Below are 21,206 nucleotides of genomic sequence, written 5' to 3'. Positions count from 1 at the left end.
TTCCTTGGGGAGCCGTCTGGCGTCTGAAATGATGAATACACACTTTAAAGTGCGCGTCTCCTCTCCGCTGGTTCTGCAGCATGGCTGAATGTTCAAGTCTTCCTTCTTGTGATTTGGTTCAAAATAATCTTAATGCTTCAAATGGACCCTCGTGTTTCTCATGTTGTTTTGCCAGCGGGTATATTCTGTGAGCTTGCAGTCACACATGCTTAATACTTGTAGTTTTGTGCTGATTCATTCATTTTTCATTAATTCAGAAACGTTACTGCCGGAAGCTTTTCTTTTTAGATCAGTGGAAGCAGGTAAATTCAAGGCCTCTTCATGACAATGGTGTCAATTTTAAGAGCATATTGAAATCACATTTTCATTACTTATTTACCTTTTATATCCTTTTTTTTCACTATTCATTGAGAAAAACTTCTTGGGAAGAATCTGATGTACACAATGGATCCCTTCATAGCTCAGTGGAGTGCAAACAACATGTCAGTTGTTCACCTTTCATCTATGAAAGAGCGATGAAGAGAGACTTCCCCTAACTGTATAAATTGATAAAAACAGGGCTGCATGACAAACAAACATGCATTAAATTTTCAAAAAGTTACCACCCCAGATAAAATAATCTTTTAATTCAAAGCCTCAAACAAAGATTCCTCATCTAATCCTGCATGCCCATCTTCTTTAGCTGTTCTTTTTTTGTCAAATAAATATAACCAAATAGAAAAACATTGTACTATTTTAGTATTTTTAATTCTATGTTATATCATCGCAATTGGGTCTAAATTAATGATGCGCTTTATGCTTTTAAATCATGTGTTTGTCTGACAGTAATGAAACAGCTCTGCAGAAACTGCGCTGATAATGGACTTGTGTTCCAGGGTCTATAATAATCCTGAATTGTTTCATAATCTCTTGGCTGTAACAGTCCCCTTAAACCCATGCTAGTGTCTGTTTATGCAGTTGCCATGGAAACATGGTTCAGGCCCATTTGCCCCATGATTTTAAAAAAAAAATGCATGTGCATCTGCAGTCATCTAAAACCTCACAACATATGCAATACATAAAATATGAACTGGTCTAGTTTCTTGTGCTCTGCCTCTGAATGGGCTTTTTTTTTTTCTTACCAGATGCTCAGGTTAACAGTTTTTGCTTGTCTATCTTAAATTAGCCTTCAAAGATATCAGCTACACATCTCTCTTAGCTTGTGTTCAGATCAAGTTTTTCACATGTTTAGTGTTTTCGTTGAAATAGCATTAGTATAGACAGAAGGAACAGATACTTTGACATGTGACAGTAAAAATATGGACTGTACTTTTAAAAACATAAATATGAGAAAAAGGGTATATGCACCAAAAAAAACAACAAACTAGCGTATAATGTGTATTTACATCCCATGGTTGGCCCCCATTCTGACTGCTAGAAAGATTTTTTCCATTCTATCCTATTCTATTACTGCCTACCCAAAAACTCACACTATCAACTGGAATTGTGTTTGCCTCAGTTATAAGCCAACATCTCCCCCATGGGAGACTCCCCCCTTGTTTGAGTTAGTTCAGAGTTCATGGTTAAACAAGCCTGAGGAGTTCCTCTCACTCTGATTCCTTTCATGTTTGTAGTCCTTGGTGAGCTTTGACTGGGTTGAAGAGAACGAGGAGGCAACCAAGGAGGATTGTTAGAAGGTGGAGTTGTTGCTGTTTGATTTTCTAGACTGTTCCACTCTCAAACGGCAAAGCTTTAGTAAGAAGCACAGACCCTCCACTTTGACCTGTACGAGTCAGCTCTGAGGTCTTTCTCCCAGCTGGTGTAAGTTTCTATAGATTCTCATTCATCCTAGAAGGTTGGGGATCTGAAGCAACTGTTTGAAGACGTTCTTGTTCCTGATAAAGTATCTGAAGACAATGACGCCCACACTGTGGACAGAGAAGATAAATGGTTTGAGAGGTGTGTAACGTCAGATTGGACTGATCATCTTTAAATAGAGGCAGAGGTCAAACAACAATGCCATCAGCACATCTCCCAGAAAGTTTCTGGAAGAGAAAGTAGTCGGTCTTTCTCACCTTGATTCAGACAAAACTGATAATAATGCTAATGACTCCCATGACACCCCCCCACCCTAGGCAGACTAGCTACTTGTTCCATCATTGACTTTAATGACCCGTCTTGTGACTCAATCTTTCGTCTAAACAAGTCACATTGTGTTAGAAACCCCAGAAGAATTTAAATGTCTGTACATCCCACCAGTTAGTTAGAACACAAGAAGCCTCCTGGATGAGAGGTGAAACTTCTCCAAGCATGAAAATATATCAGTTCAGATCCAGCCTTGGACGATCAGCTAACATGGGGAATGATGTGCTTTGAATTTATTTTTTAGGTTGCATCGCGTACAAAATAGTTTTGTACGTTCCACTATAAAAGCAGATTAGTTTAAGTAAGTTTGTTTTTAGGGACTAAATTAAAATAGATTAGGCAAGGTTAATTGCTGTGCATGATGGGTTAATGCTGGATATTGCCTTCACTAATTTTTCTACGTATTTTTGTTTGTTACAGACTGAATGTGACCTGGAAAAGGGCTTGGAAATGAGGAAGTGGGTCCTGTCGGGGATTTTGGCCACTGAGGAAACATACCTCAGTCATCTGGAGGCACTGCTGCTAGTAAGCTGCTGCTTGTCTCTTTAATATCCAGTGTTGTGTTAGCCCAGTGAAAGAAATGTTGCAAATCAATGTTATCATCTACTCATAAACTGAGGCTCTACAACTTAGACTTAACAGCAGGTGTCATGGCCACAAGTGCAAATCTCAGGGTGATGGCACATTGAGTTTCTGTTAAATTTCTCAGTACTTTCTTAAGTCGTTTGCTGTAAAACTGCCTGGTCATGATTTATCCGGTAACAGTAGAATGAATCACTATGAGAGGTGTCGTTCACAGTGATAAATGTATTGAGAATGATCACCAAACTCTCATCTGTCTGTCTGACAACTGTACTGTCAGAGTATAAAGCAATACAGCTCAGTTTGTGTCAAAGTTACAGTGACTATTATTATTGATTGTGATAGTCTGATAATTATTCAAGAAAAAAAAATATTTCACCAACGATATTTTGTTTGTAATCTAGTCCAGTAACTTTTAATGAAAATGTGATGAGTAATGAGGCGGCTAGAAATGTATACAAAACTAAGTTTTTTCTTTTCCTAGTATTCTTAAACCTGTGTTTTGTTTTTGTTTTTCTTGTTTTTATTTATATCTACCTAATACCTGAAACTAAGTTCTTTGCAGTTGTCAAAGAATTTCGTCGTACACTTGTGTAGGGATTCTATTCTATTCTACTTTTTTTTACGAACAGTTAAAATGATAATCTGTCATATTTCATCTATAAAATGACTCTAAAGGACAAGTGGTCACTGTTCAGACAAAGCTGCCCTGCTTGAAGCACATCTTAATTCTTTCATCTGTTCCTCTCAGCCCATGAAGCCTCTGAAGGCGGCAGCTACGACGTCGCAGCCGGTGCTCACCTTGCCCCAGATAGAAACGATTTTCTTTAAAGTGCCTGAGCTCTACGAGATTCACAGGGAGTTCTACGATGGTCTCTTTCCTCGCGTCCAACAGTGGAGCCACCACCAGAGAGTCGGTGACCTCTTCCAGAAATTGGTAAGCAAAAAGAAAGGAGAAATGGTTTCAGCTTGTGTTTCCGAACCAATGACTGCATATAGGTACTGCCCTGGGTGTAACTGCTCGACCCTTAAAGTGACATCACGGGGCAGACTGGGCATATCCTCTCTGACTGTGTCAGAAAGGACATGTAAAAAGCGCATTGCCACATTGTCTGACCTTATGATCACAGACCCAAAGAAAATCAACTGTTTTAGAGTGAAATGACTCACAGGCATGTTGCCTCTTGTGTCAGGAGGCCATCTGAAGCCACATCTGTTAGCCTCACTTAGTAAAGCCATAGAATGGGTAACACAACAAAATGCGTAGATTCTGCCAAAGATGTTGAAGCGAAACGTACACTGGGTTTATTAAATCGTTTTCACAATAGGTCAATTAACCCACAGTGAATCATTTTGTTAATTCTTTCCCAAATGCTGCTTCTCTCCCACTCATGCTTTTACACACATGAACACACACACACATACAGAGGGCGGTACAGCCATGTCTCACAATACCGCCTTTTTGCCTTCGGCAGCTGAGACCATCACTGCGTGCTTTATGTCTTGAAGAAGCTGCTATAAATAGAAGTTTCTCTCTCTCACACACACACTCACACACACAAACACACACACACACACACGCACACACACACATACATTTTCTTGCTTCTCAATCTGGGGAAAAAAATAGATAAAATGAGTTGCTGTCACTGTTTAAATTGAAAGCAGTGCTGCAGTTAGTCGTCTGACCTGCAGATCCATCCAGAGATCTCACCAAGACATGAAACAAGTTTTCAATTTGCCTGTTTTATGAGCTTCAGTTCACTTCAGATGGATTGAATTATACACAAGTCCAATGCCTGGTGTGATTCGGTTTTCCTTGTCAGGCCTCAGCCATTATATCAATGTGACAAAAAGCTGACAAAAGTTTTCTCACATTTTTTCTGTAAACCACAATTACCTGGAGTCTGGCTGTCTTTGTCGAGAATGTGCACACATAGATTTATGCTACAGCTGCACCCCCCCCCCATCCAGACAGTTGTTAATGCAGTACTAGGAGGAGAAGATGCTGAGCCTGCGAAATGAAAAAGAAAAAAAAATCTACATTACAGTGATTTGGTTAGGACATGGTTAGAGAGGGAGGGAGGGACTGGAGGAGAGCAGAGGGGCTGAATGTGGAAAGGGAGTTTGAGACGACAACAGTTTGGTAGGTGAGTAGATCTGGGCACTGTCCTTGTTAAAACTGCTTCAACATGACTGAAATCTGTTAGGAAAGAAGAGCTTTAAGATTCATGAAAAGCCGGAACAGCAAAGGCAGGAGATGGAGCGAAAAGAGGAAGAAGAACAGCGTCACTGATATGTTATGAGAATGAGTGTCAGAGAGTTTGAAAATGGGGCCGACCCATGCTTGTGCATCGTCTGTCTCTAAAAAGTTGTCATACTACACACACTGGCTAACTGATAAGATAGCTTTGAGCTGTGCTTTTCTGAGGTGGATACCCAAAGTAAGATTCATTCTGTGCTTTCATAGGAGGAGAAAATACCCCCTGATCTCTTATTGTGCCTTTGAGACAGTCGCTTCATCACATTTAAATGACTGCTTTCTACACTAACTTCTTGTTTGTACCATTTTAGAGACAAAACAATTTCGAGCACTAACCCGACTGACGTTTCTGATTCACTGCAAGTCATAAGGTTTTATGAGACTGACTGCTGTAGTAGTAGCAAATGCTAACATGCTATTACAGTAATCTAAATTTAGATGTCAAGCATTTCTTGCCAAGCATCAGAGTCTTGGCATTTTCTGTACATCAGTACGATGTAGATGTAGACAAAGCAGTGCTTCCTCCTTGTAAAGAAGTCGTTTCACTCTGTTGGAGCTGAGCGTCTGAATCCAGTTTTCTCATACATCCACTGTAGCCTGTCGAGAGGCGGTTTTCTTAACATTGTTTTCCGCTGCAGATCGCACAAAGGACAGATTCCGAACTGAGAAATCCAAACACCCAGGCGGCTTCTTTCATCACCAGAAAACCAGTTTTTACGCCATGATATTGGAGCCGTGGTAATCTTGGTAACCCTTTGCAGTGTTAGTGTGGATGAGGCTGGCAGACGCTCAGCCTCTGTTCCCTCCACAGTCCAACTGTCAAGCTCTGAATGGCCTCTGCTGCGGTGCAGATTGTGTGGCCCAGGGCAGGACACAGGATAGCAGGATTGGGGAAATTACTTTCTCCATTTTACCTCTTCCTAGAAAATGTGTTGTACGTGCACAACACTGGATCCATTTTGTAGCAATTTCACAGCCAGAATTTTCTCGGTGAGTATTAAGAACAGATTGTTTACAAAGAAGGTACAAATCTCACTTCTGCGTTGATTAGGTTTCTTCATAGTTGCTCTCGGCAAAACGGCATCACAGCTGTGATTTGTTCAGACGGTTTTTAAGATTGCATAAAGTTAAAAAGAAGTGCAGACTTCACATTCCTGCCAAAATTGAATCCCCCTCACCCTCGTGACCGCTTGTTTCAAAGGTCATGTCTGAATATATGGGGTTAGAGTTTGAGAGCACTTTGAGACAAGAATAGTGATACAGTCGCATACGAATGGGTGGATATTTTTTATTAATTTTATTATATAAGATTTTTTTTTCTACATATATAAAAAAGAAGAGTTTATTAAAGGTAATAAGGGTAAAATTAACAATATTAATAAGGATTCCTGGGATATACAAGTTTTTTTTAAAAAAGGTGATTAAAAGTGCAACAAATGTAAAACAACACCTGGGAATACAAATAATTAAAAAATGACAAGTGGGACAGAAGGTAATGCAAATGTTCTCATTTTTACTAGATATTCAGTATATGCAGTAAATTACCTGATTTGTGTGTGTGTGTGTGTGTGTGTGTGTGTGTGTGTGTGTGTGTGTGCGCGCGCGTGCGTGTGCGTGTGTGTGTGTGTGTCTCAACATTGCGCACAAAGCCCGTCCTCACCGTACTTGCTCCTCCATCAGCTTTTGTTCAGGAGAATTGATTTCCCTTTGTTCCACGCAGCGATGGATCTCAGCGCTGGCAGACGGTGTTTCATGTGAAGTGTATTCAACCATCCAGCTTACTAAATCTACTTTCAGAGGCTCTGTTAAGCCAATCATTAATTACTCACCCTGTGGCCCGTACAGGTCTTGTTGGTTGCCAAGACAACAGGCCTGGCTGCAAGGAGCGCCATGGTCGCACCTTGTTTTTCTGACTGTGGTCGCCATCTTTAATCATAACTTAGATTATTAAGTTTTTAGTACCTGCTGTTATGTCCAGTATTTCACACGGCAAACAGGCAAAGTGGAAAAGAGTGACGAGAGGAGTGCAGGAACTAGATCCGAACATCAAGTTTCTTTTCTGGGGTGTATTGCTTGAGTTTACTTTTGTTTTCAAGCAAACCCTCTACACACAACAACCACATATTGAAGTGGTGTCTTTTGCCATGTTGGAATTTCAATTGTTTGTATTTTTGCAAATTTCCATGGTTACCAGTTAAATTCAGATTCATTCTGTTGAATGTTTTTTTTTTTTTTCCTAGATGAGTTTCTGAGGGAAAGAGTGCCTCAAAACATGTTCAGTATTTTGTTACAAAACTTTATGTACACATCTCACATTTACTGGGAAAAAAATTCCTTTTGACAAAAGACGCTGCGAGGGCGACTGTGGAGAGTGTTTCAGTGTGAACTTCTGCCTGAAATAAAGTTTACTGCTCCATCTCATAGAAAAGGGAAAATGTTTATGTCTCCTCCAGGATCACTTGAACTTAACTGACTATATTAACAGTTGGATTTAAAGGATGGATTGCTGGCATAACAGCCTCTCCACAAATCACGGACAAACATTTTAACATGTCAGATGTGCTCATTAGAATATGAACTTCACATTCCTGTGCTTCTCTGTCCATTAGGCCAGCCAGCTTGGAGTTTACAGAGCGTTCGTGGACAACTATGAAGTGGCCGTGGAGACGGCAGAGAAGTGCTGCCAGGCAAACACACAGTTTGCTGAAATCTCTGAGGTAAGATGAAGAGAGGAAAGAATGGAGTGATGTAATACATTATAGAAATGCATGTTTTTATTATTTAACACTACACCGCAAATGTAAGTGGAGGAACTGCATGAGAAAAGTCACTGTCTGAGCTTCAGCCTCAAAGCTCTGTCTGCTTTCCCACCGTGTTAAATCAGTCAGTCAGACGTTTGACCCCGTGCATACCAGCAAATTATCCAATTGCATTTCACAAGTTGTTCCTTTTTGATGTATAGAGCGCTGCTGTGTCTAATTTAGATGAAAGTAAGTACAGGTACAGTTTAAGGTTTTATTAGAAAGCATGATTTTCAGACAACCTGACTCTGCATTAAAACACAAGTGTCAGGTTGGTTATATCCTCCTCCTACAGAGTAGTTAGTCAGAATACAGCATATAGTGCTGTTTCTGTATGCTACCCTCTCATTGTGTTACTCATGCAACATATTAAGTGTTAATATGTCCATCCTGCCACTGGAGAGAAAAGCCGCACTGTTAGTCAAACAAAAATGATAAAGAAAATAACTGCTAGTATTAAATGTTGTGTTATTAGGTGTCTTGTAGGAAGAGTGTATTTTGCAGCTCCTCAACACTTTTGTCACTGAAGTACTGTATTTGCAAATCTCTCTCGCTTTTTTCACCCACGCAGCTTTTATCATTTCCTTGCATTTAAATTTGAATGTCCTGCTGAATATTTCTGCACAAATGCAGCCAGGGGCAATTTTCTTTGAGTTCATGTGTGGATTTCTTTTGTAGTTTGCATACATGTGTGCACACCAGTACAATGGGGCAATGTACGAGGATAGTGATGGTGGTTGGTGATTTAATTCTCATTGCTGGCCAGGACATTTTGAGCTCAAACCATAGATTAGCTTTGAAATAATTACAAATTGGCACATTTATCTTTTACCCAAACACAGGTTTGCAGGAAAATATATCAGAGACAAACTGGATTGGAAAATCCTTTCTGTCAGGCCTCAGATCAGGCTTTTGAGGCTAATATAAAACAAAGTGGCTTGGCGTAAATCAGTAACCTACATTCCCAGAAGTGTTATGTTTTCTAAGGCTGGTAGCAGTTTAAGAGTTTAGTCTGGCACACAGAGCATGTTTGTCAGTCTAGTTTTCTCATCCCTCTTATTTTATTCATCCAGTATGTGGCAGTTTCTGATAAACCATCAATCTTAATCCAAATTTTGGAAAGTTTACAACACTGTGCAGAAGCTGTTTGTATGGAAGATGGGAAATTCATCATCGAGTGTTGTTAATGGGCGAAGTAATGATGCATATCTCTGAGCATGTTTGTGAGGAAAAAGCTGTTGAGGATGGCATAATTAATTTGGAAGTGGGTGACCACAATGCCAGAGCACGGATTACTGCTATGATTTCAGATTGCTTTATCACACTGAGCTGGTTTGGAAAGGTCTTTTATTTAAAGGATTTTGTACTTAAAATCTTACATTTGTTTCCATACAGAACCTGAAAGTGAGGAGTCCCAAGGACTCAAAGGATCAGACGGCAAAGAACTCTCTAGAAGGTCAGTTACATTGTGCTAATTTTACTTGATAGGGCAGAAATATTTATATTGAAAATGTATGTAAATATGCATAATAATAATTAACTGATTTCTCTCCTTCATGTGCAGCTTTGCTTTACAAACCAGTGGATAGAGTGACTCGCAGCACGTTGGTACTTCATGTACGTAAGAGCTGGTGCTGAAACACATCCTGTTCTTGATCTACACCACACTAAACACCTACAGACACCATTATGAACAAGTGTGATTGTGTGATATTTGTGGTTTTGTTACCTGAGAGATTTGACACATGGTCTTTCCAGTGACAAGGAAAATGTCTCTGTCTGGATGTGTGTATCTGTCATGAAACATATGCCTGAATTTGTTTTTTTGTTTCTTACATTTAAAAATTTTAATTCCTCTATTTGCTCCAGGACTTGCTCAAACACACACCCATCAGCCACCCGGATCATCCACTTTTGCAGGATGCCCTTCGAATTTCCCAGAACTTCTTGTCCAGCATCAACGAGGAGTCGACACCCCGGCGACAGTCTATGACAGTCAAGAAGGGAGAGGTAAGCGTCCAGAGGCTCATATAGTATACATGTGCTAACAAACTGTTTGGATTCACTAAGAGACCTGAAAGGAAGGTTAAACAGTGGAAATTAATTAAATTTTCTCATCAATAGACCTACTTTCTAAATTTGTTTGAATTTGAGACTCTGCCAACATCAGGATTTATTTTGTTGTATTTTCAAAATCATAAAAATCAATTATCAAGGCTTTTGGTGTAAGATGTCATTTTAACCTCATTAAAACAAAGAAATTGTACAAAAAGTCTTTTTTCCCCCCAGTATCGTAACTCCACCTCTAACGTCAAACCTGATGACATCATAGCCCCACCCTCTAAATGACCTTGAATGCATAACCAAATGAATGAGAAGGGGCCACCAATCTGCAGCTTAAAGCAGGGCCCATGTCCTTATATGGTCATGCCAAGTTGAGGGGTGTTTCCCTTTTGCTGCATCTCTCTGGCAACACACACACACACACACACACACACACACACACACACACGGCCACACAATGCATACACATGCACTCAGCACCGACCCCCCTCCCCACCCACCATCGCTGTGATCCCCAGAGATAACTTGATGTGCATGAATTGATGCCTTTTGATAGGTAGCCTGCGTGACGCCGCCGTATATACTGCCTCGTAATGAGGCACCAGTCCGTTCTGACTGGCAGGTTCCAAGTTAATTATTCATAAATAGAGAGAGGGAGAGAACGAATGTAAAGGCTGTGCTGGTTCCTCCCTCTGCTCACAGGGGGGGTCATTACCTCACTTTTCCTTTCACACACAGACATACACTGTCCCATTCAATGCGGGGTTTTGTTTGTTTTTTTGAACACACACACATGCACACACACACACACACACACACACATACACGTCTTCTAATCCCCTCTTCTCTCAGTGTCATACCAGTCTGTCCAGTTGTCCACACCAGTCATCAAATATTGATTAGGGATACATGAAAGCAGCACATGAAAAGTGATAGGGGTTATTATATTGTCCCTTATAGACACATATGTTATATACCTGAGGTTTTTTTGCTGCGTTTCACCGAAATAACTTGTCCTAAGTGATCATTCAGGCTGATATCTTCAATGAGGAGGCAGGTGTTTAAAAGTGTAATGCATTATAAATCACTTTGACTTGCATGCATTATGATGGTGATCAGGCCCTTGGTTTAAACAGATGGTTAAACGAAGTAAAGGTTACATAAATTATTCTTTGTTTTTGTGGATGACTGCATCATTTGTGCTGACACATTCTTTCCATGCTACACAGTCGGCTGATACTGTCTGCACACATCTTACAAAAGTAAGGCTTGATTTTGCACTTTCTTTTTGTTTTATGAGCAAATTATGAAGAGCTGCTTGATCATCAAACTTGATCTGTAAACTTTAAAGATAAATTAACACTGATAATTTTCAAAAAGACAAAGCGGCAAGTTTGAAAATTATACTTCCTATGGCTCGACTAGTAGAGTGTGCAAACCATATCCGTAAGTCAAACAGGTCCCCACTGTTCGTCATAGCTGAGGCACAAATGTAGAAAGGTTGAAGATGCAACTTTTAAAAACAAATTCAGCCTCCTGAATTAGTCGTCATTTTCCGTTGGTACAAAAATAGACAAGGATCAGCTTCCAGAGGAAAAAGGCTTCAGTTTATTCATGATCTGACCTGAAATTTAGAGGACAGGGGGTGGGCTTACCATCTACATCTACACACTGGTGAGTAACCTGTGGTTTGCTCAGTGGAGGCATGCAGCAGTAGCACAAGTGGCCCCCAGTGGTCCTGGACTGGCCAAATGAAGGGAGGGAACAAACAGAAGCTTCATTAAAATGCAAATGATGGCGATGCCAAGTTCACCTCCTCGTTTTGCTTTGTTTAGCTGTGGGAAATGTGTGTGAATGTGTGTGCGCGCCTCATAGCACAGTCTCAGCTCGTCCTTATGCGTGCTGCATGTGAGTGTTTCATTTATACACGACTGTAAAACACACAAGCACCGCGATGCCCCTGCAACTGTGTGTTCTAAATACAGTAGAAGCATGAATCTTCTGTGGACTTATGCCATTACATGCATGCGCTCTCAGCGAGGAGACGGTCAATAATTAATCTGCCTTTTATACCATCAGCGTGCACATTTCATAGCTCTCCTTTCACGTGGCTGTTGCTGACGTTCCGGTCAGCGAAAATGAGTAACTGAGACAGTCGTATTTCTCCTGCTTGCTTTGCAATTTCAAGAAAATGTCATCTGATGCAATGAGGCAACTGGTTTTGTTAGGGTTTTTTTTTTACCATAGCTGCAGAGCAAAACAGCAACCTATGCAGGTTTTCAAATGATCACATTACTGATGTTGCTATTAGCCATTCCTGCAATGTGTAGTTGCATTTAAAGAAATATTAAAGGAGCATTTTGAGGCTCTGAGTGAGTGTATTATGAATGTGCAGGTTAAACAGATGCAATATCCCTCTTCATGATTCCCGTTCACTCCCACACAGTTAGAAGCTCATAAATCCCCAATCTAGCTGGTATCTTCCCTCTGTTTTATCCCTTTTATCATGGGATCAATGGACGAAAAGATTATTACCGAGACTTGGTGGGTAAAGTAGTTTCTCAGTGGGTTATTTCAAGTCTGCTTCAATTACCTGAACATTAGAGCGCATCAAGAGGCTTCTGTAAAGACAGTTCTGCTGACCCTTCAATTTAAACTGCATGAGTCCGATTTAGTAGTCAATTTGGTTATAGTAATCCAACCTAATCTACTATTGTACTTTTTGTTCAATAATCTAATCATTAGTCTGGCCTGGATCAAAGACTTTAATACTGATTGTCATTATTGTGATTGGAGTGATTTGTTATGTCACAGAATTGCTTCAAAAGGTCAAAAGGTTCAAAAGGTCACAAGTGTGTCATAATAAACGCAGAAAATAATAATGATAATTGCATGGATATCCGTTAATTAAATGAAAAATGTTAAAAGAAATTATTTTTATGAAAATTGTAAATATTTATTTAGATTTGTGTATCTTTTCATCTTGCAGCTGTATTTTGTTGTGTGACCAAAACATTTGATTGTCTTTATTGCTCATTAGCAAATGTTAAAAACCACCATTTCAAACTAAGGTAGTGGAAATGGTGAGCATTATGTCAGCATGCCAACTTTTCATCAGGGGAATACTGGTGTTAGCATTTAGCTGACATTTCTGCTAGGAAAGTGTGTCCGAACCTTGGACTGCTATGTAGCCTTATGTCCTGGCAGAGCTGCTAGAATGACTGCCTGTGTTTTAAACAACTGGCCACAGATTAAATGTCATTTGAAGATTTGTGAGATATAGTTGGTACGTCAGGCACATCCATGTATTGTGTTTCACAGTGACGTGCGGTGAGGTTCATGGCTGGTGAGGCACTGACTTCATCATAATCGGATGAAGATGTTGACAAACTAACTAACCTACAATGTAGCTTATTCACCATTTAATAAGCAACAGTGAGTGGGTTATTTTTAAAGTCTCATAGCAGAATTATTTATACGTAGAAACTGTAACACACAAATAAGCACATTTGATTTAAAAAAATTATGTTGTTACCTACAAGTTTTTTTTATATTTTATGTTTACTCATAAATGAAGTCCGTGCGCAGTTCCTACTCAACAAGGAGATATGTTATGCTTCATTTTAATAGTAAGGCAAGGCGAGCGGAAAACAAATAAATGGCTGCACTTGACTTGCTGACTATAGATTGTACTTTGCTGTCACTTCTTCTGCGGCCGAGGAAGAAGAATCCACGGCCGAATCCCTGGGATCACCAGCGCCCCCTACCATGAGGCACGAGAACTGCGTGCCTCACTTCGTGCCTTTACCCAGCGGTTTCAGGACAGCTCGACTCAAGAAAGACGTTACACACGTATAGTTGCTGACAAAAAAACACTGTATATTAGCTAAATTATGGAAATTTAGTTCAAAGAGCAAACGTGTTTAAACATTTTATTAGCAACATAGAGATAACATTACGGTCTCACTGTGTAGCATACCAGCACAGCTAGTCGAGCCATTGTGCAATCCATGGTGAGGCTCGGCTGGCTGGTATCTCACCGCAGGTCTCTTCTCTGTATTTCAGCGGTAAATGGGAAAATTCTGCGATTTCCAGTAAAAGTAATGTAAAATTGGTGACAAAGAGAAAATAACTGTATAATACACACCACTGGATAAATATAACCATTTAATCATCATTTAATTTCTTTTTTCCATTTTCCATTTTTTTCACTGGTGTTGCAGCATTAGCTCCTGAACGATGAACCTGTCAACACAAGCTCTCTTACCATGTAGTATAACAAGTAAAAAAACCAAACAAAAGAAGTTATAAAGAAAGAACATACTGTAATCTTTTCCTATTTTCTTTAATCGACATATGAAAGATACTAAATTTATGCAGCACCCTGCATTTCTTCAGCTATTTTTTAGTCTGATGCTGCACTTCTAAATCTGAAATCCCCCTTCATGCACCTGGAACAGACTGATGCTATGCCATGCTGGAGCACAACAAAGATAAAAAATGTCAAGTGTCTCACTCTAACTGTACATAAGGCCACATATCCTAAATTCAGGCTGACAGTGTGTCGACTGACAGACAAAATCCAAGGAGAAGCCAGCCGTGTTTTATACTCAAGTTTCAAAATATCCTCAGGGGGATTGCATTAGATATGGAATGACTTCTTCCGATATTCTGTTTTTGTGTCATCATTGTCTCAAAATCCTAACATGTAGACTCGAAATGACTGGAACTGGATCAGAAAATCATATCAGGATCAGGTTAAGAGGAAGGAACTATTAATAAGTGCTTTCCGACAGATGTAGCATCAGCCCTTAGAGGAAAATCCCAGATAGACAGCAAGAAACTCATCTGGAAGTTTTCTATCAAAAGCTGTCATCACTGCTGGCATCATTATCTAGATGGTAATGAATAAATGCACCCACTAGTGGGATTTACACTTCTGTTAGATCCTTTTTCTGGAGATCAGAAAGTTATTGTAATCTGGTGTGCAGATCTTTATGTGCATTAATGGATGCCTTCACAAATCACTCTAATGGAGCTGCTCTGTTTCATTTCTTCTTTTTACTATTGCTTTTTTGTCTTTCACTTCAACCATTTAGTATGCTTATGATCTCTTTCAATTTCTGTCTTTAATTTACTCTCTTCCCTCCTCTCCCCTCACCCTCTCCATCATCCGCCAGCATCAAGACTGAATGACAAAGCATGATCCTCCTGGTTGCTAGCAGATGTCCAGTCAGGTTTTGTAAGCGCATAAACCCCTCCTACATATGCATTGGCTCCTCGTCGGTGTCTTCTGGTGGTGACAGTAACTGTGAAGTCATGATGGAGGGGGGAGGAAGAGGATGTGGGGGCATAAGGAATGAAGATAGGGATGCGATTGGTTGTGAAAAAGAGTGATGTCATGCTTCATGGCCTTGCTACCAGGGAGTTGTAAGGTTGACTTGGATCGTAAGCATGGAGGGGGCTTGTGTGTCCCCTGAAACAACATGTAAGACAGTAGGAAGGAGGTGGAAAAACTGTTTGATTCTGTTAATGGGGTATGTTTTTAACAGATCTCCTTGACAACTCACTGAATTTGCCTTGGAGAACAGGAGCAGATGGGCTGTTAAATCCTTTGTGTCTGCACATTATCACTAAAACGAAAATCTGCACCTCAACGTTGTCAGCTTTCAGCGCTTGATTAACTACTCTCAGTTAAAGTCATTGATATTCTGTGTATCAAGTTTAATCCCACAAAACAAATTTATAATTCAAACAAGATATCGATATTCACCACATATTAACAGGTCCAATCAAACTGTTCAAGATAAAGTGTATGAAATGATCAAATCCAAGAAGACGCTCAAAATTCTGATGAATAATACCTCCTTTTTTTCCCACAAACATTCTTTTTTCATTAATCGTTTACAGCAGACCTCTAAAACCACAGATACGACCATGTGAAAATGATCTATTGAGTTGTGGTCTGACATTGGTCTGCTCCGTTTTTGTTCCCAGTCATTCCAAAGAAATGCCTTGTCGTATTTGCACAATGACATCATCGCCCCCTTTTGGCTTGTAGCAGTATTACACAACTCATTATATAGTCTGACATCAGTGATAAGCCCCACAGCTCTAAATAACACACTTCTGCTCCTCTGCTGCACCGTGATTACACCGGAATAAAGAATTTAACTTGAATTACTTCGATTGTGTAACTGAATAAAAATACTCATGATATTTTTGGGTAATGGTTAATATTGAGCTGATGCAATCCTGAATGCCGATCATCAAGTGAAGTTTAACATGAAGTGAACATTTTCGATGATGGTGCAACAAGTAAAACATCCAGCCTCCCTTGTTCCTTTTGTGTCCTCTCTGTCAGTGGTATACCGTGTTAGACTGTATTGTCTATAAATACAGTCAAATTGAAAGGTTAATGTTTATTTTGTCAACGAACCGAGTGGAAAAAGTAATACCAACAGTTTTTGCACAACAGATTCTAATTATCTAGAGGTATTGACGCCAAAAGCTTTGTCTTACTAACCCTAACCCTGCTGCTGTTGTCTGCCGTACCTGCAGAGCCGTCAGCTTCTGAGAGACAGTTTCATGGTGGAGTTGGTGGAGGGAGCGAGGAAGCTGAGGCACGTCTTTCTCTTCACTGACCTGCTGCTATGCGCCAAGCTAAAGAAACAGATTGGAGGGTATGATGCTCTACTTTGAATAACATTTATTTTTGGGGTTAAATATTCCCATTTATTGAGAATTAGATAAGATATTAAAATCTTAAATGTTAAAAATACAGATGTTATATTGTCTAACATTTATTAATTATGTATATTCATGTTTTAATGTTGTATACGTTTTCCTCCACCTACATTCTTCTACATATTTCATTGATCTTCATCCATCTTCCTCCTCTTCCCTTCCCTCTGCAGTAAAAACCAACAGTATGACAGCAAATGGTACATCCCCCTCACTGAGCTGACGTTCCAGGGCCCTGAGGAAACCGAGCCACTTACCATCCCCCAGGTCCCCGACGAAGAGCTTGATGCGATGAAGGTCAAGATCTCGCACCTCCGCAGTGAGATCCAGAGAGAGAAGGTACGGGCTGTCCCGCAGAAATCTGTTTGTTTCTAATTGATTGATTAGATGGAGACTTTTTCTAACCAATATAAGGTGATCAAACATTTTCATCTGTGATTTCAGAGAGCCAACAAGGGTTCAAAAGTCATCGAGCGTCTCAGGAAGAAGCTTTCGGAACAAGAGTCTCTGCTCCTGTTAACATCTCCCAGCATGCCCCTCAGAGTCTACAACAAGAGCGGCAAGGTGATGACTCCTGTGTCTTTGTTCTCCTTTTTCACTTGGATTGTATGGAGCAGTTTACATGTGTTCTTACATTTCTTGAAGGCAACTGGGAAAACTTTTTACATTGTACATATTCACACAGATGACTTGTTTCTTGTTGAAATAGTCTGCTTCACCCCAGGCCATGGATGAAATAACACTTTCTTCTTCTATTTTCAGAGTTATGGTTTCCTGATGTCATCTGACTATGAGCGTGCAGAATGGAGAGAGATGATCAAAGAACAGCAGAGGAAATGTAAAATCCAATTCTATCCTATTGATCTGTGACAGAGAATAAGAAACCACACTATGACATTCATGGTCTACACTCATTTTCATTTCTCCAGGTATTAAAACGTCCTCCTTGACTTCCATGGAGCTGCAAATGTTGACCAGCTCATGTGTCAAACTGCAGACTGTCCACCACATTCCACTTAGCATCAATAAAGAAGGTAAAGAAAACCGATTGCACTCTGTCTTCAGCCTCCAAACATAAATGTTCGCTCAAGCGTTGACACTTCACTTCATTCTGACTGTTTATTTTGACTTGAAACCAAAATTAAAAAGCAACCGGAAGTTTAGGCTACATGTTTTTTACAGCACAGAGCTGTTTTATCGCGTCCTTCCCCACCTGGTCTGCTCCAAAACAAACAGGAATCTGCATGTTTTTCCAACCCCTCCTCACCGTCTGTTTCTTCTCTGCTCGCTAACTCTTTTTCCAGAGGATGAATCCCCCGGTCTCTATGGGTTCCTGAATGTAATCGTCCACTCTGCCTCCGGCCTCAAGCAGAGCCTGAGTGAGTCACTGACCTTTTAACCCATGCTAACAACAGAATGAGTCTAAATGAATTAGGTATGACCACAGATGAGTGAGAAACAATGTTAATAGGTTTTTAAAATCATGAATTCCTTTACTTTAAGGTTGTATTTTTGTTACATTTTTGAGCATTAACACTTAAATACAGTTTGTAGGAAATCCACAGCAGTTGGTTTTGTATACATACCTGGTTTGGTGTATTTACTGAGTTGTGTAACATTTGCCTGGACATCTGTCTGAAACATTTTAAACTGACCATGAACCACACTCTATTTGCTTTCTGGGGGTGAAATCATACATTTATCCAGTTCTATTACTGATTTAATGCACTCACAACACTTCAGCAGCTCTGTAATATATTTTCAACCCTCTTTCCTGTCTGTCAGATCTCTATTGCACATTGGAGGTGGATTCGTTTGGGTTCTTTTCCAATAAAGCTAAGACAAGAGTTTATCGATATACTACTGAGCCCAAGTGGAATGAGGTAAGAGACTGGTACGGTGAAAGCACCACACATACTTAAATTTGGAATATGCATCAATACATTTATAATACATTTCAATATGTACCATGTTTATGTTTCTGATGCTTAAAACTTCAAAAGTTGGAATAAAAACTTCAAAAGTTGGAATTTTTACCGACATGGATTCATGGGATGTGAAAATCAATCCTATCAATCCTTGATTGGAAGACCTCATCAGTTCATTTATTTATTTTAAAGATGAAAACACTCACATGCACTGTACCTGACATCTGTTCTTATAATCAGTTAACGTCCATCTCTGAAGTAAGAACATCTGCAATCCCTTCAAACACAAAGCAAACGCACACAAATGCATGCTGCATATGCATACGAGTGCACTGACGTACACAAGCGCGAATTCACTAATGGCACAGCTGGATGCTGCAGAGAGAGAGAAACGCTCTGACCCAATCAGCGGGTCCGTTCATCTGCAGTGTAGTTGGGGTTTTTTTTCCACTGTGGACCCAAAAGGCTCTTTGAGGTTTTTTGCTCTGTAAAGTGGAAATAATATCAGCTAATGAGGGGCTGCTGGTGATGGCTCACATCTGTCTAAATGTTTAGTGAACCAACGTGGCGTGGTCCTCAGAACGATGTGCAAACCATCTGCAGCATACCGTACATAATTATAGGCAACGCTGGATAGTAATAATCTTTCTGTTTGTCACAATCTTTGTTGTTGTCATTATTTTTATCACTGTTGTCATCACATCTTGTACATTTTTACACCAATGTGAAACTGTTTTTTGCTTCTGCTTTTTTTCATTCCCTAAGGAGTTTGAGATTGAGCTGGAGGGCTCTCAGACCCTGAGGCTGCTCTGCTACGAGAAGTGTTACAACAAGACCAAGCAGAACAAAGAGGATGGAGAGAGCACAGACCGCATCATGGGGAAAGGACAGCTCCCGGTAAGACATGACGTCACCCCCCCCTCAGCACACTGCCAGGACTCATCGCTGTTGGGCAGTTATGTCACCACTACTGCCACAAAGCCTGACATCCACACTGTGGCTCCATGACTGACTGAATCTGATTAGATTGATTATTCTCTTATGTAATGAACAGGTTGGCTTTGGTTGGGTAGAAGCTAATTGCTATCGAGTGTATGTCGGGGAGGTATTTGCATATTAGAAATTAAAGTGGAGGTGCGTTGATGTTACGATGCGCTTTGTCTGTAAAAATGTAATACACACCTTGTCCTGAGTGGTCTGGCTGTGAAACTAGCTGATCGCTAATCTAACACAGCCAAACCTGTGGGCTGTGTCAACGATGGATGGCAGGCTGATAGCCCATCTATGTAGCAGGTTTTTAGGTTTCTAAGACGACGCCAGCCTGCAGGATAATGTCACTCAGTGGATCAGGAGAGAGAAAGAAAAGATTTAACCTGAAACATGACTCCCCCTTTGGTTCACTGCCACAAAAACCTCTTTTTCCCATTTCCCCCATCTACTGAATGGCATTTGTGTGTTCATTAGCGTCTTCCTATGTGTGTGTGACAGGTGGTAAGCCGTCGAACATTGTTTCATCTCGCACAAAAACGCTGTTATTCTGATATTCTCATGTGGATTGAAAGATGTGTGATGGCCTTGTTTTTATTTTCTACAATAAACTCGGCAACAAAAGCACGAAAAGCAGGGAGAACAAAAGCATTAGAAAGCAGCGTCATTGCAGATAGCAATGAGCGTTGTTTTGTGTCACTCACACACGGCCTTTATGAAAGCAGTATACCGGAAGGTTTGCATGAATTTGCTGCAGTCATCTACACTCAAGTCCCTTTGTTGCCTGTCTGCAAAACTGCCTGTGAATATTGAGTTCTGAAACTCCATCTAGTGGCTCATTTTATAATCCTCTGAGATGATCGCGTCTTGACAGATGATGTCATTCAGACGAAACCATCCAGAGAGGTGAGAAAGTTGCTCAGGAGGATTTTCATAAATCCGAGCAAGCTCCGCTCCTGTCTTCAGCAGAAATCACAGCGGCTCATAAATCCAACAGATTACTGTTCAGTTTTACTGGTTTAGCAAATCAATAACGTTTAAAGCATGAGAGCATAACCATTAACACGGTAGCTGAGCAACATTTAGCTGTTTATAATTTAATGTCTACAAACTGAATGTGTACCTAACACATGTTAATATACTTAACATGCTAAATATGTATTCCTCCGTTCTCTGTCACCGTTTCTCCTTGTGTGTTTTTAAGTTTTCAGCCTACATTCATTACATCAGCTAATCCTAACCACTGCATCATATACTGCACATCTGAGTGTACTTGGGAAATGGAAATTGAAGTCTATTGTGCTTCAGTTTTTAAGTAGTGACATAAACAGCAGTGACAGATACAGGGAATGTCCCTATAAGTACCATTTATTTAGTGTCAGCAGTCACTGTGAACAAAAACTGCTATATCTTTATAATATTTTATTATTTTGGGATGTACGGTACAGGTCTGATTAACAACTTGCATGCATAAGTTCATAAACATTTCACTCTCTTTTAAAGTGCCATAAAATGAGTCTTCTCATTTTTTCATCTGTTTCTGTACTGTTCCAGTTTTATATTGTTGGCTTCGACTCAGCTGTATTGGAGTTTAGTTTTACAGATCTAATTTATTGGCTTGTGTACGGTGTTGGACAGCAAAGGGGCTCAGTAAACGTCAAACACAAAAGTCTGTAACAGATGAAATCGTATATGTTGGGCAAAAAAGTCAAG

General features: G+C 40.1%; 1 protein-coding gene across 2 annotated transcripts in view; it reads left to right on the top strand.

Moving 5' to 3' along the window:
• The window catches only part of bcr (BCR activator of RhoGEF and GTPase), a 73,812-nt gene that overhangs the window by 44,470 nt on the left and 8,136 nt on the right, over nt 1-21,206 (top strand). For both annotated transcript variants that reach the window (XM_068335262.1, XM_068335261.1), the window contains exons 4-17: nt 2,545-2,649; nt 3,458-3,643; nt 7,579-7,686; nt 9,166-9,226; nt 9,335-9,387; nt 9,640-9,780; nt 16,396-16,517; nt 16,752-16,917; nt 17,023-17,142; nt 17,341-17,416; nt 17,508-17,612; nt 17,883-17,957; nt 18,364-18,461; nt 19,272-19,403. In XM_068335262.1, coding sequence (XP_068191363.1) covers nt 2,545-2,649; nt 3,458-3,643; nt 7,579-7,686; nt 9,166-9,226; nt 9,335-9,387; nt 9,640-9,780; nt 16,396-16,517; nt 16,752-16,917; nt 17,023-17,142; nt 17,341-17,416; nt 17,508-17,612; nt 17,883-17,957; nt 18,364-18,461; nt 19,272-19,403 — 1,548 coding nt within the window. The remainder of the gene's footprint in view (nt 1-2,544; nt 2,650-3,457; nt 3,644-7,578; nt 7,687-9,165; nt 9,227-9,334; nt 9,388-9,639; nt 9,781-16,395; nt 16,518-16,751; nt 16,918-17,022; nt 17,143-17,340; nt 17,417-17,507; nt 17,613-17,882; nt 17,958-18,363; nt 18,462-19,271; nt 19,404-21,206) is intronic.

The sequence above is a fragment of the Antennarius striatus genome, chromosome 15 (assembly GCF_040054535.1).
Source record: "Antennarius striatus isolate MH-2024 chromosome 15, ASM4005453v1, whole genome shotgun sequence".
Taxonomy (NCBI): Eukaryota; Metazoa; Chordata; class Actinopteri; order Lophiiformes; family Antennariidae; genus Antennarius; species Antennarius striatus.
This window is presented reverse-complemented; position numbering and strand designations above follow the sequence as displayed.